The 19,870-nt window shown below is 35.3% G+C and overlaps 1 protein-coding gene across 2 annotated transcripts in view; it reads left to right on the forward strand.

The window, feature by feature from the left end:
- Nucleotides 1-19,870, forward strand: part of LOC122815359 (solute carrier organic anion transporter family member 1A2-like) — a 420,483-nt gene that overhangs the window by 6,214 nt on the left and 394,399 nt on the right. For both annotated transcript variants that reach the window (XM_044087813.1, XM_044087814.1), the window contains one exon: nt 13,852-13,979. In XM_044087813.1, coding sequence (XP_043943748.1) covers nt 13,863-13,979 — 117 coding nt within the window. In that variant the 5' untranslated portion in view covers nt 13,852-13,862. The remainder of the gene's footprint in view (nt 1-13,851; nt 13,980-19,870) is intronic.

Here is a 19,870-nt window from a genome sequence, read left to right on the forward strand (position 1 = left end):
GTTTGATTTCTTTTTCTAAGTTTGTGTTACAGAAAATTAACCCCTGTAGTAATTGCCAATTCTTTGTTTATCAGACATTTATAGATCAGTATCAGATCACCACACAACAATCTATGGCCAATAGAAAACAATCAAATCTGCTAAAGTCTATTCCTATATGTAGGTTGCTTCATACCAATAATCTGCTTAGTATAAGTACATTGAATATCCTTCAGTTTCATAATCTGTAAAGAAATGAACATACAGAATGATCTACAGTATTCCAGAATGGGTCTTACAGAAGTCTTAAGTAATGGCATCCATAACTTTCCCTCCCTACTGGAAAAGCATTGTAAAATATTGCAAATTAAACTATAGCACTTTCTCAGTTGAACTTTAACATGTTCTTCAGACTTCAAGTGTTTATCTACCAAGATGCCTCCATAATTAGTTGAATTATCAAAAGCATAGGATTATTCATTGCTATTTGAATCAAGATGCACCACAGTACATTTATGGGTGGTGAATTTTATGCCATTTAAAGATGATCAAAGAAAAAGCTGATCTAAATAGTTCTGCAAATGATTATGGTCCAAATACCTAGTGATGATACTACCCATGTTTGCATCCTCTGCAGATTTACTTAGCCATACATCACTTTTATCAAGAAAAGCACACATGAACAACTACAACAACAGAAGCACCTGGAGAGATCTATGAAGAACACTGGCTGCAATAAACTTAGAATCAGAGTCACAATTATTAATTTTGACTCTGCATGATCTACCCTTCAACCAATTGGACACCCATTTTTTGATTAATGGATTGATACTAAGTTGATTTGTAATATGTATAATTTCTAGATGAGAGACTGAATCAAAAATTTTGGCAAAATCAAGATAGATGACATTGACCACAAGGCCCTCATCTAGCACTTCAATAACATTATAGCAAAAGCATAGCAAGTTAATGAGACATGAGTGATCAGATTTTAAGCCATTTTAGTAGATATCAAGATTTAATCGAAATCAATCTGATTTCAGATATCACACTAAAAATATACAATAAGTAAGTAACACTTATGGGTCTTTAATTTTCTACAGTGCAGCTAGACTTTCATTTCAGAAATGGAATGACAAAGGCCTCTTTTAAGCACTAGGAACATGACATTTAATGGGTTTTGAAATAACGCATCTAAACATGGTAACAAACTTTCAGCAATGTTGCTTAATAAAAAGCCATCTATATTATTTACCCCAGCTGCAGCATTTGTTTTACTCAGGTTTAAAGTTCTAAAGACTATCACATGTAATAACAAGATGTATACCACAAATGACCTCTTCTGTCTGACTGGGCAAGGTACCGCTGCCAAAATCACCACTAAAGATCCCTTGATAAAAATATTTGCCAAATTTCATGGCTCAATAATGCATTTACTACCCATCTTAGCTCATTCACTCCAATGGAGCTCAGGGGTTTGGACTGTAACTTCTAATGGGTGGAGCCTAAGTCTTTTGGCAAAATCAACTGATGTCCTCACATTTCAAACAAATGTTCATATCTCTCGAACCATAGGGGTTATTAAAGAAGTATAAACGGCAAACCCTTTAGCACAAACTACTTTTATAGTGGTAGTATTCTTTAGGTTCTAGTTCTTTAACTGGATTTGTTAAGTCACAGTAAACACAGTAACTATTATGTTTGTAATATTTTGTAAACAACTTACAATATGTCAACAACCTCTCAAGTTACACACATAGTCTCAGCAGCATTTTATTCATCTTGGTGAAATATTTCATAAGAAGCTAAGGAGTTCTGTCTGTGTTACTTGTTGTTGAGATATTTAGAAACATGTGAAAATTATATCTATGTAAATTAATATCATAAAAACAATAATTAATATCTATTTACCTATACTAGATAGAGGTCAAATATTAATGCAGTTGAGTTTGGCATTGTGTAAGCTTTAAGATGAAATTTTAAAAAACTTGTACATAGCATGGTTTTGGAATTACTGATGCAAAAATGAACAAGCAATATTTGATGCCTAGAGGCATCAGTAGGAGTTAACTGCAGATGCACCTGGAGGCGTCACTCAGATGTAATGAGCTAAGACAGATGTTAGACAATGAATACCTACCAAAATGTCTAAGGAACTTAAACAATATTATGGTATTAGTCCTTGACTTTGATAGCCAATTTTAATTCCAAAGAACACCTGACATATTTAACTTTAAACTTCAACTTTCTTTTAGCCCTTACATAATTAGTCTTGTTGACAGCATTAGGAGCATTTTTGTACCTTCACCAAAGTGCCCTAATTCTATTTTTCAACCTAGATAAACTGGCTGTCCACCAAGGATGGTTCCTATATCTTTGTGTGTATGACAGCTTTTAAAGCTGTTAAGACACTTTCTGCTTCTGCACTTCTATTTTTTAAACAGCAATAAATTGGGACAGCTAAAAATCCCCATGTGTTCCAAATAATTGTGACTGGGTAACAGATATATCCATTTGTTAATGTACTCTTGAGACGGATTAAAGCAATTCCATTCAGTCTCGAGTTTAATTTTTCTCTTGAGCTTCATTCTTGAGGTAAATTATTTTAATCTATTTCTCCAACATATTAAACATCTGGCTATGATTTATGAATTGTTTGAGATCATATATATATATACATATATATATATATATATATATGTGTGTGTGTGTGTGTGTGTGTGTGTGTGTGTGTATGTATTACAAAGTATATATATTAAATATATATGTACATTAGTCACTTCACATAAAAATAACTATATTTTAATTGCATCCTCCTAACAAAATAAACAAACCTAGCTAGATCAGCTTCCCCATAGACTATAATGGCAAAGTACAATTCAAACCATCAGACTTAACATAAAACACCCTCCAAAAATATAACACAATCATACAGCATTATTATATACTAACTTGAGCTACAAAAGAAAGGTACAAAATAATATCATACAAGAAATGCAAACAAATCAGGCAGTCTGCCCTTCTCATGCCAATGGCAATAAAATAATTGCTCATTACCAAGTGATGTAGAATATCCATCTAAATTAACCCCAAAACATGTAAATAATTCAATAAAAATCTAAAACAATAAGAAAAAAATAAGAAACAACAATGTTTAAAAGTAAAACAAAAATCAAACCAAGAAAAAAAATTGTAAATAATTTAATCTGGCTCTATGATGCAGAGGGATAAAGCTCTGACTGTAAACAAGGTGACCCAAGTTTGATGAATAACACAGGTCTGGAAAAGCTGGGTGGGTGAGGTGGGTCTCATTCATCAGCTTGGGGGAAGAGAAAAGAGGGTATGTTCTCAGGCACATGCCCATGGTTGCTTCCTGGTGGATACTGTGGGCATGTGAGGGTGGGAGTTGATGTCTATATTGGAGCATAGCAATGGCTGAGTTGCACTTAAAAGCATGGATGATACTCTGCAGCATCCATTGGATGAGTACTCACGGGACATTACTTGCATGTTCAGGAGAAGAAGCTTGGCCTTGGGGGAAAAATAATTCCTCTACAACAGTCTGACATTACCTTAGGATACTTCTCTTCACTGGCCCTGAATATCATCAGAGATACTCCAAGGAAGGAAACTGTGTACAGTTGGTCTGGTGAATAAGGACAGAGAATGACAGCAGCTGATGGTCAGCTGTGGACACCCAAAACATTTAAAAAAAACTGAAAACAAAGTAAAATACACTCATTTTACCAAAGGCAGACGAAATATAGTTCTGCAACAACAAAACACCGGCAAATATGAAAACAGCACCAACGATTCAGACATCCTACCTCAGAGAAACACTACTCTATGTAGTTGCACTGAAACAGACTGCAAGTGAAATCCTGACCTGATGTCACTACACCTTTCCATTTAGAAAATGATGGAAGACTATTACAGTTGTACATTAATAGAACATGTATCAAAAACTGCAGCAATTGAATAGGAAATGGGAAGCTAAACAAAAAAATATGAATAAGTGAAATATAATAGGGTTTGGGATATAATAAATGAACTATCTTACTGTCTGGTATGGGAAGTAGGTTTTTGATGCATGTTTGCACCATTTATCATGGTTCTCAGTCCCAAAACTCAGTACCATTTTTTGCAAATGTCATGTGATTTTATTTTGTCATAAAATAAATGTTCTCAGTTCAATGATTTGTTCTGGTAATGTCTTTGCTGATGAAGTTATTCATATACATTTTATTAAAATTACCTTGCTTTTTCTATCAAGTGTATCTTTTGTTAAATGTGAATACTGGACGTCTTAAAATGGATGCCTGGTTGCTTTCTTTATGTCTCTTTGTTCGATTTGAGTTGAGATTGACAACCATCTGTATCACTCTGTATTTTTCCACAATCTCCACATTTCTGAATCATTAAGTGACTAGAAAGGCCACAGTCACTGATATTGGCAATGAATAACACTGTTAAACTGCTGGTAGAAATAACACTGAGGAATGCAATCCTTATGTTCAATGCAAATCAAGGCAGAGCCAGCGATTTTGGTAATAAAGTAGACATTTCATATTCTAGAGACACTTAGACTTTACTTTTTCTTTGGTGCGTTGACAGTTTTTCATTGGGCAGCTGTTTGCTTTTATGATTGTGTGAACTACAGATAGTAGAATTTTACCATTAGCAGATAATTTTTTGATAAAAAATACAACAGGCAGCTTTTCTTTGAAGTTAGTGTGTTTATGTACTCAAAAGAAGATCAGATATATCTTCAAATCTCTGAAAAAAATACTTTACACCAAATAAAGTAAAGTGTCACAGCAGCTTCAGAATTGGCATACATCTTTCAGAAGCTGTTAAGAAGATGGACACAATGAATATGGTATATTCATATATACATAAATATTTCAGAGGTAAGTATGTCCTCTGTCAGCAAGATCTCTAAACTGCATTGACCATAGCATCTTTTATAAGGGGGGCTGCCACCCTCATAACTCTCATTCAGTTGTTAAGGAGATACAAGCAGTATAACAGAGAAACTGGCTTGAAAATGTAAATTACTATTAAGTTGTAATAAAGTAACTACACTGTTTTATATATAATACATGCCAATAAATTGCCTTAAACTTTATGATAACATAAATTCATGATTTTATATGATATTATATGTTTTCTTTATATGTATATATATATATATATATATATATATATATATATATATATATATGTGTGTGTGTGTGTGTGTGTGTTTTTCATATATGTTTTCTGAATTACCCAGAGACTTCCAGGATTGAAGTAAACAGTGAGCAGCAACTATGCTACTACCATAAACTTTCTTATGCATTTTGAAATTGTAGCATGGTCTGGTATTCTTAACAATCACCCCTCTTTCACCACACACAACCACACTATGTGCACTCCAGATGGCAACTGCTTTTAAAATAAATCAGTGCGTGAGACCTTTGTCCAGTCAACATTCCACTGGCACTCTTATATGCTGGCGTTTTGCAATCTGATCTGCCTAACTTTGTGAATGGACTGGGAGCTACTAATACTGAATGTCAACACAGCAGCAGCCCCGTCTATTCCAACACTTGTAATAAAGACCCCTCAGGGCATTACATTGAAAGCTAAAGTTAGGGAATAAACTGAAGACTTATAGGAAATTGATTAACCTTTGAATTTGTCTGTTCTGGAGTACTTCAGAAACTATGAAATGAGGATTGCAACATTCAATACAAATAAAAAGGAGTATTGTGAGTATATTCATTCCTTAAGAAAAACAACAAACCCAGTCTTATCTATAGAAGTCAACAATTGGAAGTTATTTAATCCCAATGAAATTAGCAACAAATTTAACAGCCACCGCCAATACTGGCATAGATAAAAAGGAACAACAATCAGGCATGGAATATTAAGTACTAGGCATATTGACTGTCACCTGGGACACAGGATTTAAACTGCCTAGACACAGTAAGGCCTTGTTAAGTTTAATTCTGTTATCTGCCAAAAAGCAATTACTAGAAAACGGAAATCAAAGTGTAAACAAAATGTATATAAAGCATTACATACTATAAAATAGATAAAAGAACTGGAAAAGGGAAGGAGAAAATTACAAAGAAATATAGGAACTATACATGCAGAAGAAATGTTCAGGAGGCATGAGGTTTAAAGGAAGGCAAGAATTCAGCAGGGACCGGTGATAGTTATAAAGAAAGAAAGCACGTATATATAGTGCATGTAAATGAAAAATTGTTAATATGGTTTATTTTCCTTTCTATTTCTGTATATGTGCCTATGTCCTAATTGATAATTTAATAAAGGTGATTAAAAAAAGCATTTTGACTGTCCAGAACTCTGCGTATCCTAGTGTTCTGGTATATAGACCCATCCTACTAATCAAATTAATTAATAGTCATTAATCTGTATTTTACCACCCACTAAATTTCATGAAGTTACAGTTTACCTCACTATCTGTTGCCAGCCTGATAACAATAGGAACTTTGATGAAATACCATATGATCACTGACAACTGTTTATTCTTCCTACAGGCAATTCCATATATGAGAGGTGCAAATATGGACTAATCTTGGAGGCCAACCTCTCTGCAAAGACTGTAGAATATACCCAGCATATTGTCATTTCTGACACCCACCTCACAAAACCATGCCCATCATGTCTAGACAAAAACATAAGCCATCATTTGATGAGGTACTTAAAAAGTGGAAGTTTAAATGACAAAGAGATCCTAGATGAAGGTTTAGTGTACAGAACTCAGTGTTTCAATAACAGGCAGACAACGTACACAGACAGCACAGAAGACACACCTACAAAAAGGGGTCATTCAGCTGAACGGCCAAAGCACTTAAAGTAACAAGGCCAAGACAGTACATCTGGTAATATTTTAGTCGTAGGTGATGTCATAGTCAGACACACAGATGCACCACTTTTCACACTGAGCAAAGACAGAATGATGGTTATCTGCCTCTTAAATGCCAGGATCTGCAGTATCACTAGGGCCCTCAAATCTCTTCAACATAAGAACACATGTGACATGGACATTGTGCATGTGGGAGTAAATGAGTTGAGACATAAATACATGGATTATATGAAGAAGATCACTACAGAGCTCTCAGAGTATGCATCTGAAACTGATGTGCAGCTAGTATTAAGCAGTAGTCTACCATTGCCAAGAATGATTCCACAATACAAACAAAAGATAACTGACTTAAATCATTGGCTTAGCTACTGGTGTTATCAGTTACTTAGCTACTGGTGTCATTCAAAGTGGACCCACAAAGTGGACCCAATATATATCAGCATAGGAAGAGATTACCAAAAACCCTGACTGATTTGCTAGTGAAAGCCTGCATCTGTCTCCTCATGATTTCTGTATATTGGCCAGGACCTTTTCCTCTCCCATAGCACCTTTTTAGGCAAGGTCAGTCTCTTCAAATTACCTGCTTAGCTATTCAAAATCAAAATGATGTAAAAGTAGCACTGCTCAATGCTAGAAGCTTAAACTAAGAATTGCACCCCACAGAGGCATTTAACTTTTGAAAATATAGATAATGTGTATAGTTACTGAAACTTGATTTCAGAACAGTGAGAATACCCTCACAGTGCACGATTTCAGTGCCTACCACTCTTTCAGACCCAGTGTGGAAAATAACAATGTTATTGGAAGAGACACAGCAGTATTCTTAAGACACCATCTTGTCTCTGGACTTTTAAGTCAGGACAATGACCTTAATCTTCTGCATATCCTTTTCACAGTAAATAGAACTCCATACTGTATCATACCAATTAATGTACCCCCTCCACATCACCTGCTGCCCATGAAGCATATCGAGTTAAACTGACATCCTTCTCTATTAAGCCTAACACTATTCTCTTGGGAGACTTCAACTATTCCTCCATTAACTGGAAAACCTACACCACCTCAAATAAATATGCTGAAATATTCCTGGATTCCATTAATGATAGCTCCCAAGACCAGCTGGTTCAAGCCCCAACTAGGGCTTCAAAAATATTTGGCCTAGTTCTCACTAATATTGCCACAATATGCTCAGCGTCTACAATTACCATGTCAGTGGTCAAGTCGACCACTCTTCAGTAATGCTTACTATGAGGGCAAAACCTGACTTACCACAAAACCCCTCTGTCTTTAGAAATGACTCTATGGCAAACCCAATCTGGCTAAATAATGACCTAATGAAATGCATCAAGACATCTGACCCCTATGGTAGAAGCCTAGTATAAATAAACTATACAATAAGAGGAAGAAATCCATAGCCCATAAAAGCAAACTTAATAGGGTCTATATCAGAATATCAACATTTCAAAATGTCGAGGCACCTTTATTTCTACACAAAAATGTCGAATGCTGAGTTTGTCAAATGGCCAAAACACAGATTTCTTTCCAAGGGAAAGAAATCGGAAGCCCAACAGACAACACAGCATAAAAACTAACATATTTAAGTGGGAGGCTTCACCCCACATGCCCCCCACACCCCACTAAATAGATAGTCTAACTCCAAGACAACACTACAGTCGAGGAAAGAGCAGGTGTGACAGAACAGCCAACCAATTTCTTTCCCTTGGAAGGAAATCGATGATTTGGTCATTCGACAAACTCAGCGTTTGACATTTTCGTGTTGAATAAAGGTGCTTTGACATTTTCAAATGTGGGTAATCTGATATATACCCAACTTAATACACCATCATCTAGAGATGAACGGAGAAAAATCAACAAAAAAATTGAGAAACAAAGCCAAATCCTCAATTGAGAATTTCTACTTCTGTTAAAGACAACTACAAAGCCTTCTTCAGCTTTGAGAGAAACCTTAGAAATTGTGCCCAGCAAGGCTGACAACTAATACAGAACAACAACAGTTACCCATTCTCTGAGGACACAGACAACATATTAGTGGACAAATTCAGCTCTGACTTTACTCCTTTATCAACCCTTCTAATCACCTAGGAGATGGTCCAGAATGCTCTCTCCAGGGACAAAAACACTTACTCCATGGGTCCTGATAATGTCACAGGCTGACTTTTTGGGTGACTTTTTGTCAACACCAGACATTGTCTTGAATACTTATTGCCAAGCCTATTCAGCCTCATTATATATTGGATGTGTGTGTGAAATTTAATTTAAATATTTTGAACCATGATGTCTTGTTTTATACTTATTTTTAGTTATTTCCCATGATACTGCCAGTGTCCCGCCTCAACCCAAGATGCAGACAGTTCAATACCTCCTTGTACAATATGCTTGGGATGGAGAAAGACCGAGACAGTGAAGCGAGCCAAAATAGGCATAAGCACAATTTGTTTCGACACTTAACTGCGTGTTGGAAGAGATGCATTTGTTTACCTTTGTCAGCTGATAATAATAAAGGATGAGGTGGGGGTGGGGGCCTTCCTCCTTATATATTATTACTATAGAAAATGCTTCCATGAGCATAAAATGTGATGGGGATAGAATGAGTCTGTTACACTGATTTAGCAAAGAAGTTATTGAGTTGGGGGAGTTTCTGTGTATACCACACTGCATGTGAGAACTGATGACTGAGGTAGAAGAACAGGGTGGGAGGCTACTATATATGTGAATATTTGCATTTAGCATTAAAAAGTAATAGGAAGTGGGAGAGAGATTACATATAAGATTTATTTATTTTTTATGTAGAAAGAGGGGTGATATGAGGAGCAAGTCTAGATAGATGGGAAGGATTGCTCTCCTAGAAATGAGAACTGTACATTATTACAATAGGGATAGGAGGTTACCTTAGGTGCGCACTTAATTACATTTTTACTTGGAGGGTAAGAGGCAGAGCTACCCTAGAGAATATCAGAACACTGTACTGACAAATGGGTTTGGATTGGTTGATGGGATGGATGATAAATGTATTGCTTATATAATTACATAAAATTCATTACAGGATTCAATATATATTTCATTCAGCACAACTGGCCAGAACACATACAACAGGCTTCCGCTATGCAGCAAAATTATCTGTTCTTTGACTGGATGGCTTCTGCTATCCAGTGGAGTATTCAATAGACATCAGTCTCATAACATTAATTCCATTATATTCCATTGTTTGTGTCTTTCGGCTTTTCCCAGTTAGGGGTCGCCACAGCGGAACTCCGGTCCGCTAATGATTGGCAGTAGAGTTTTACGTGCTGGCTTGCCAGGCCTAATGCACAACCTTCAATGAAGGAATGTCCATTCACGCATGTCGCCACACAGAAGACGCTCTAACTGAGAATCGAACGGGCAACGTCTAACTGTGAGGCGACAACGCTACTGCAGCACCACCACCGCAGTACAATTCCATTATATTCCATACATCCCAAATATTGAGTTTACATTTTGATTTATGTATTGTCATGCTCTACTCAATTGATTTGAGGTCATTTGATTTTTGTAGGGTTTATCTTTTGCATCATTTTGATGTTTATGTTTGTCAATCTGTTAAAGCTACAGAGGATTGTTTAGAAAGTTTTATTTCTCTTTGCTGTTATTATACGAAACAAAAAAGTATCACACTAAAAAAATGAAAAAAACAAGTTAATGTGTTGTTTTTTAACTTCTTAAGGATATCCCCAGCATATTCCAAAATCCTTTTTTTAAGTTGTCTTATGGTTTTACCCACATAAAAAATTTACCCACATAAAAACAAGAACAGCTATAACAGGTAACTAAATAAACTAAAGAAGTGCTTCTACATAGGTAGTAATTCATGCCCTATTACAGGATGCAAAAAATGCTTAGTCTCATTTATAAACTCACAAGCTTTACATACTTAATACACAAGGTATAGATCTGGTTCGATCATTTTTAGTACACAACAGTGGTTATACACATATCACTGTGAGAGTGACAATGCATTAGTTGGTCACTATCTTAGTAAAGTACACTATAGATTCTGTTTTAGAGTTTTACAATTGGTTGAGTCTGATATCAGAGGTGGAGATGTGAATAATAAAATAGAAAATACTGAATTAAAGTGGATTTTAGTTCTGCAGGCACACAAGGAACCAGGTCTAAACACTACTGTCCCTTTAAAACCTGTCCTTAAAGAGAGGTGGGTATGAGATATTTTTACTAGTGTTTTATTTACTTTTAATTATATTTGATTGATTTTCTTATTTAAACTCAGTTTTGTTCACTCTTGTATGGTCTAAAGAAGTGGTAACTCCACAAAAGCACTCATCATTTATTAAAGTAGCCATCTTTTTTACTGACTTGTTGGTTGGTTTTATTTCTTTTTTGGACACTTTACTGGTATATTTTAACCAACCTTTAGCCACGAGGATTCAGAGTTTTTGTTGTTTTCCATGTAACATAGTCTCTAAAATATTCACAAGAATACTAATGCTGGTGTTAACTCCAGGAAATGAAAGGTTAATATATGCAAGTATTCGTTCGCTCTTCCCCTCCTGTCAATCATTTTTAAGTTGGATTAACTGATGATATGCTTGTTGCATCATATCCTTGAAGAGTTGAAAACCCATATATAAGAGTTAAAATATCCCTAACATCATCAGTTTATGTTGGTTTAGATGATAGTATGCTTGTTGCCATCATTTAATTGGATCTTTGTGTAATTTTTACGTTTATTATTTGTATTTTAATATGGTTAATATGGTTTTGTATTCATATGGTGTTTTACTTTTGTATACAGTATCTTACAAATTACTTGTTAGATTTTTTCTATACAGTTGTGCGTGTGTGTGTGTGTGTGTGTGTGTGTGTGTGTGTGTGTGTGTACATGTGTGTGTGTGTGTGTGTGTGTGTGTGTGTGTGTGTGTGTGTGTGTGTGTGTGTGTGTGTGTGTGTATAATCTGACTCCTGAGTGAATTTGGCATAATGGTTAAGTTATTCACCTCATAGATACAAAGTACAGGTTTTGATTCTGACTTTGAGTTATTGGCTAGGCTTAAAATAATCATTCAGGCAATTAGAATCGTATTCATCTATGAACCTATCAGATTTCTATTGGGGTGGTTACTGTTTTACTTCATGTCATCACTTCTTGTCTCTTTCTCACTTCAGGGCTTCATTTTCTGTTTTAGGAATTTATGTTTTTACCTTCTTCAGGAGATTTTTTAAACTTATTTCATTAACACATCTGCAGTGTAGAACATCACACCATTAGCAATCTACATACATCCTTGCATTCCAGAACAGTTTTTAAAAATCAACTTAAAATGCATGAAATAAAGAAGTATAAATATTTTATGAATAGTAAAATGTATGAAAACTGTATAAGAAATTTTCTTTACAGTAATAATTGTCAGTGCACTCATAGTCTTTCCATAAATACTACAATATATTATAATGCATAGAATTATATTTTTACTAAACATTGACAAACAAGGTATAATATCTTGGAAATTTAACAAAAACATGAAAACATGTATTTAATTGCTTAATTATCAATATAAATAAAGAGGAATGTCTCTCAAGATGTACAGCTTACAGAGCAAGTATCAGTGACAGTTTTCCTCAACATCTAAGGTTTCACCTAATGCCATGGGATAGTTTGTAAGTCACATTGTTACCGAAATGTTACTTATTTTTTATAATTACAAACAACTAGAAATATCTCCAGTAGAGTGTGATATAATTGAACATTGACAATAAATTTTCCTGTCTCCCACCATGACATTTCACACCATGCCCTTCAAAACCATTAAAAAATAAACATAAATGTGAAACTATGAATATTAATTGACCAATAGTCATTCACTTCTCTACTGCAGGACATCTTAAACTATTAATCTTAATGTAATACTGTAAAGTATGCTTAATTTGTGCCACAGTCCTGATTCCTGATTTATGCTGTTTCATTTTCACTCTTGTTTTTGTTTCGACTTAGAATTTATTCGAGTTGGATATGTTTGTTTTTGGTGTTTGATTTTTTTTTATTGATTTGTTGGCTTGATTTTTATTTTTGGAGTATTCTTGTGTTTGAAAGTTTTTCCTTGCTCAATGACTTTTCAAGACAATGGCAGTTTTTTATATTTTGAAGTTTGTGAAAGAGTGGGGGATCCATAACTGTATTGAGAAGACCCTGTGGCCTGTACTAGCTATATATATATATATATATATATATATATATATATATATATATATATATGAGCCTAATTCATAACACTGAAATTTCATAACTTTGAATTTCATAACATTGAGACCATAACATCAAAAACTGAAAACACTGAAAACCCAAAATATTGAAAACTCAGAACATTGAAAGTGTGCTTCATAACATTGAAAACTACAATGCATATGTAAATAACATCCTCTCCACGTATAACAACACCTAACTAACAAACACACTTTCTACTACGTTCCTGCAGGGGGGCAAGACCCCCTGCACATCCTCCCACACCCCCCTGTAAATTAAATATACCAACTCCAAGATCGCACTGCAGTGGAAAAAAGTTAATAAGAAATTAACTTTTTTCCCCTGCAGAAATGTACTAGAAAGTGTGTTTGTTAGTTAGGTGTTGTAGGTGGAGGGGAATCTTATTAATTGTGCAATGTAGTTTTCAATGTTATGAAGCACACTTTCAATTTTCTGAGTTTTCAGTGTTTTGAATTTTCAAAGTCATAGTCTCAATGTTATGAAATTTCAGTGTTATGAAGTAGACCCATATATATATATATATATATATATATATATATATATATATATATATATATATATATATATATAGATATATATATATATATATATGTGTGTGTGTGTGTGTGTGTGTATGTGTGTGTGCAAGAGAATACTACTCAAGCAGATGTTGTAGAAATTTTCATTTTATTGCTGTTTTCATTATAATTCACTAGAACCTTTTTTCTTATTCTAGTCTGTGCAAACATGACCGTTTTAAATGAATCAAATGATGTTATAAAGCCAATGATTGGCTCAAACGTTAATGAAGAGACAGAGAAAGCTGTTGTGAAAACGAAATCATTGCTACCAATTAACCTGAAGGTGAGTACAACAGCAGTATTTATAAAACAAGGCTAAACTTTGATGGTATGATAAATACTGACTTTGCAGGTTTGGTTACATGGGATTGAAAACCATTCTATAATACTGCAAATGATCCTCCTAGTATATTAAAAAATAACATTTACTGTGTCCAGAGTTTCTTGTGGTCTCACCAACTGAAAACTGAAGGATACAGGTCAGGTGCAGTATCAGCTGGGTAGTAGGGAGTAATGGGACACATTCAAATGACCTAGACTTTGCCAAAGGGAACTAGCTTAGAGATATGGAATGCTACCTCTCTGGAGGTGAACAAACCTGCCGTAGTACAAGAGGACAGTAGGACTATCTATACAGACTCGTACTTACCTTTACGTACAGCATGGACTATGGAACCAAATTTCTCAATCAGGTGTAGTTTGTCTTCCGTTCCAGACGTGCAGCTCACAAGAAGCCCTAGGACAGCAGAGGGGAATACCTATAATTCACCATCTTAGGGCTGTGCTCTTGGACTTTGCAGTGGACAAGAGGCTTCTTTTACTGCAGCAGGGTTACTGGGAGACTTTTGCTCTCACAATACTACTGCTCAGTACACCAATTATTTTACCCTTGTGCACATTAAGCACTTGCAGACTAATACATTACTAACACAGTACTCTTTTACTGAATTCTGCATCTATAAGCACTTTTTCCTGATACAGCATTCATACTACAGTTAGCATTCAGTACCTGTTAGCATCTGTGAATCTGTCTGTCTCTATGCTGAGCTGCATTAGACTCTTAAAGAATACTGGGATTTAGACATAAAACATCTGTTTATTTACAATTAGAGGAAAATAAATTTGTTTATAAACATATTTATAGTTATCAACATCCAATAAAGTTTCATCTGTTCACGAAAACTGGCTAAATAGCAGGTGTTATGCATTTTTAACAACTTACATACTTTGTTGTATTTCACATCCTTATCTATACTTTTTTCTATCCAAAGTCTTCCATAAAGTTTAGTTGGTATATCCTCTGATTATATAAAATGTTCTGTCTAATAGTTTGACTCAATTATTTACAACTCCCCCCAAAAAAGCTAACCTAAAAATAGTACTGGGTTAACTAAACATAATTGGTACATTTCATTTTATTGTCATTAGTGTTGAAGCCCAGGTAAATTAAAGCAAAGTTTGCTTTTAACTCAGTTGAAAAATAATATACCCCTTTCTTGATGAACAGCAGTAGTATAAATGATTTAAAAAAATCCCCTGTTCAACACATATTAACTTTCTGTCTTTAGTGCTCCTGTCTTTGTGAACAGGAACAGTATAAATGATTTAATAAACAATCCGCTGCTCAGCACACATTACTTTTTTTTTTTTACTGTTCCTCAGTTTTGCATAGTTATTGTTGTCTTCATGTTTACTTGCTGCTGCTGTGTAAAAATCTTTTTTCAGCTGTCTGTACCTCAAAACAAAAAAAAAAAAGAGTTAAGAAAGTAATCTTAACATGTATTTTTTATCAGGGGAATTTATATATTTCCAACCATGCCTTGATAAAGTGTGTGTTGCATGGGGAAGTTGCAAAAGTCTGTATGTATGTGTTCATGTATTTTACTAAGGTCTTTCTGGATGGATCCCACATGCATCTGCTATGGGCATTTTGTCCTCCCCACCTTAACAAAATAAATACATGTCTATATGTATGTGTGTGTATATATATATATATATATATATATATATATATATATATATATGGGTTCACTACTAAATATCGAAATTCCACAATCCCGAGACTCTGAATACAGACACCCAGAATCTTGAGATTGTGGAATCAAAAAAAAAACAAAAAAAGACAACACAAAACCAACAGTAATAACGTTTATGTAGGGGTGCAAGCCCGCCTGCACCAACCACATGGGGGGGCTGCACCACACTCACCCCCTGCAACTTAAATATACCAACTCTGAGATCACACTACAGTGGAGAGAATGGCAAAATTCCCGTTCTGCACTGTATGGAATCTCCATTCACTGTTTTTGAGATTTCGCAATCTCGAGATTCTGGGTGTTGGTATTCAGAGACTCGGGATTGTAGAATTTTGATATTTAGCAGTGAACCCATACACACACACACACGTGTGTGCATTAGGTAGACAAAGACAGAGAGAGGGACAGTATATGTGTGGGTGTGTGTATGTATTTAGATATATTTGGAAAGGTCACATGTTTATGTCATACAGGTAGTTTGCATCACAATTTTAATATTTCTGCAGTTTATCAAGATCAAATTCGCTAAGTCACAAGATGTTTAAATATAAATAGATAACAACTGCTTTCCAAACGAAATCACTGTCAGTGCAGATTTTGTATGCGCACTTGTAGTGATTCTTTCATTTTTAGATTTTACCTTTCCTTGTGGTTGTTCAACTGCAGAATTGGTATATATAAGTGTGGGGGTAGGGGGCTTCTTCCTCACAACTTGTCTCATGAGACTTGTCTCCTGCAAAAAAAAACAAAACAAAAAGAAAAACAAAAAACAATTACAGTTTGAGTTTTCATCTTAGTACTTTTTCAGACATTTATGTCTGGTGGTTTGGTCGCTTGGCATCTGATGACTTGACATTTAATAGTGAAACACAAAATTTTTTGTCAGCTGTTGTCATTTGGTTTATCAGCTTGCTTAGAAAAGTCTACATTTTTTTTGCATCGTTTCTTTTCTCTTTATCCTGAATTCTCTGAAGTTTCTATTTCCGTAATTAATACAGTTATCCTTTTAATAATGTATGACTATATTTTTGAGGCAATGGTATTATAACTGATATGAAAGCAAATTTTATCTCTATTACTGTATCATATGCATCTACCAGACTATATGGGTTTATTGTTGATGTGAACAATGTTGTGTTCAACAGATGTCTTGGAATACCCTTCACATTGCTTCCTTTACTGTGTTTAGTTTTGCAACCATTGGTATAACTTTTAATAAGCTAAGAAAAGAAGACTCCTTCCTTTGAAGCATAATTCCTTAATCTTCAGAGAAAGAGAAAACATGAACTTTGTTTATACAGTAAAACTGAATTATATTAATAAGCTTTGCTTATATTAATAAGCTTTTCTTTTCTCAACCTTTGTTTCTGGAATACTTTAACATTATATTCTCTTCTTTCTTTGCTGATCTCTCTAGTAACGAAAGAGCTAACATTTCCATCCACACTACTAAGCCACAGTCTTAGCTAAATCCTAAACTCATACCTATTTATTAGTTTAAAATTTGCTCTTTACCAAGAGAAACCAAGAAGTAAATTACACCTATCCTATATTTTGATAACACAGCTCATTTTCAGTACCACTCTGCACATCCCTTGTTTATTTAGTTTAATATCACGTTATGCATTCTTTTTTTTACTTATTTTATTACCATGCCCTACATCACTTGCTTATTTAGCTTATTAGCTTGAACCACCACTTGTTTGTTTATTCTGTTACCATGCACCACTTCCATCCATCCATCCATCCCTCCATCCCTCCATCCATCCCTCCATCCATCCATCCATCCATCCATCCATCCATCCATCCATCCATCCATCCATTTATCCATCCATCCATCCCCCCACAACCCCTTTTCCCATTTTTGCAAATCTGGTTGAGGCATCACTTCAACAGTGATAATTATCTAGGGCCGAGGTTTACATGACCCTACTTCCCTTATTTTAGTTTATTACCAAATGTAACGCCATGGGTAATACTAGGACAAGGTAAAAATGCAATGTTTGTTTTTTTTTCCTTTCCCTTGTTCATCTACATTGAGAGTTTTGTTCTCATGGCTAAAGGATTGTGAGACTTTTGTCTTTTTGAATGTAAAAGAACAAGGAGATGTATTTTGAAGTGTTTTGGATCTCTTGGCTTGCTATCTCATCTTGTTAGTATAAAATAAATAAAGTTTATCTAGTTTATTATCATGCTACAAATCCTTTTACCTTGTCACAAATCCCTTGTTTATCTAGTTTATTGCCATGCTACACATTCCCTACTTATTTTATCTGAATAGGCAGGTGCTCTGGATTTGTAGAAGCTCATTTTTAGGCAGGACCTTATTTAAAGTTTGGAATGTAAGATACACTGCAGCACAATGATACAGTGATTAGCAGGGTACTTCACAGTGCATGGCTTTTCAGTTAATTTCCTAGTTAGAGCTTCCTGTTTGTACTCCCTGTGGACTTCTTCTGTCTGTGTTTTTTACCAGGGTCTCTGGTTCCCTCCCACATCTAAAGACTTGTCATTTGGTGAATTTGTGATCTTTCTAATTTATCTGCAGATGTGTATATATGTGTGTGCGTGTTTGTGTGTGTGTGTGTGTGTGTGTGTGTGTGTGTGTGTGTGTGTGTGTGTGTGTGTGTTTGTGCATGTATGGGTATCTGAGCTGTCTTTTGTTGTGTTAACATTACAGATTTTTTTAAGGTGAGGTTCAGAGTTAGAGTTAAGGGCAGGGGCAGAGGTAGGGTTAGTGCTGCACATCCACATGGCCTTGACAGTAATGCATATAGGATGGAACACATCCACATGGCCTTGACAGTAATGCATATAGGATGGAACACATCCGCATGGCCTTGACAGTAATGCATATAGGATGGAACACATCCACATGGCCTTGACCGTAATGCATATAGGATGGAACACATCCACATGGCCTTGACAGTAATGCATATAGGATGGAACACATCCACATGGACTTGGCAGTGATTCATATAGGATGGAACACATCCACATGGCCTTGACAGTAATGCATATAGGATGGAACACATCTACACGGACTTGGCAGTGATTTATATAGGATGGAACACATCCACATGGACTTGGCTAATGTTCATATAAGATAGAATACTTCCATGTGGATGTGGCAGTGATGCATATAGGATGGAACACAGTCATGTGGGCCCTGGCAGTGACACCCATGAGGTGACACACAACTGCATGGACTTTGATAGTGAAGCACATTGGATATGACACAGCCATGTGGTTTTGGATGATACACATCTGATGGAATACAGTCAGTTGCCCTTGGTGGTCATTTACATAGGATGGAACACAGCCATATGGTTCTTGACAGTGCTGCACTTTATTTTTCCTTTAAAGCTTATCAATATTTAGGAATAATGTCTGGTTAGAAATAGAGAAATATAGGTTATAGTTTTCCCTGCAAAATGCTGTCCCACATTTATCCGTGATGGTTTGTAGCTGTTGAGAGATACCCCATTATTTACTTATAAAACATGAACAAATCTGTCTTTGCACTGTAGCATAAACCTTGTATGGCTTGATCTTGTGTGCAACTCTAGAGTTATGGCAGGTAAAGTGCCAGAATTAATAACTGTGACATGCTTACAAGATGAGGATCAGTAGGGTGGCACTGCTCTGAAACTGTAGTCTGTGACATGCTTACAAGATGAGGATCAGTAGGGTGGCACTGCTCTAAAACTGTAGTCTGTGACATGCTTACAAGATGAGGATCAGTAGGGTGACACTGCTCTGAAACTGTAATATAGAAGCTACAATACAGTTAGAAATGGAACTCTAATAATAAACTGCTTCAAAAAATAGTACATTAAAGTGTACTTGACATCTTTTCACTACCTTTATTTAACGTTATATTTCATTAGACCAGAAACTCTTGATATTAAGACTCCACCTCCCACCTCATCTCTTCCCTTGTTCTCCCTAACACCCATAGCAACTTCGTTCATCAGATCACTAACAAACTCAAACCCTGTTCCCCATCAGCCAACAAACTCCCCCCACTATTCCTTAAACATGCAGCTGAAACTGTATCATGCCCTGTATGTATACTTATTAATAGATCCATCCAAAAAATACAGTACCAGATATCTGGAAAAAATTCTTCATAACA

This window comes from Protopterus annectens, chromosome 11.part0 (genome assembly GCF_019279795.1).
Source record: "Protopterus annectens isolate FY-2018-M chromosome 11.part0, PAN1.0, whole genome shotgun sequence".
NCBI classification, from domain to species: domain Eukaryota; kingdom Metazoa; phylum Chordata; order Ceratodontiformes; family Protopteridae; genus Protopterus; species Protopterus annectens.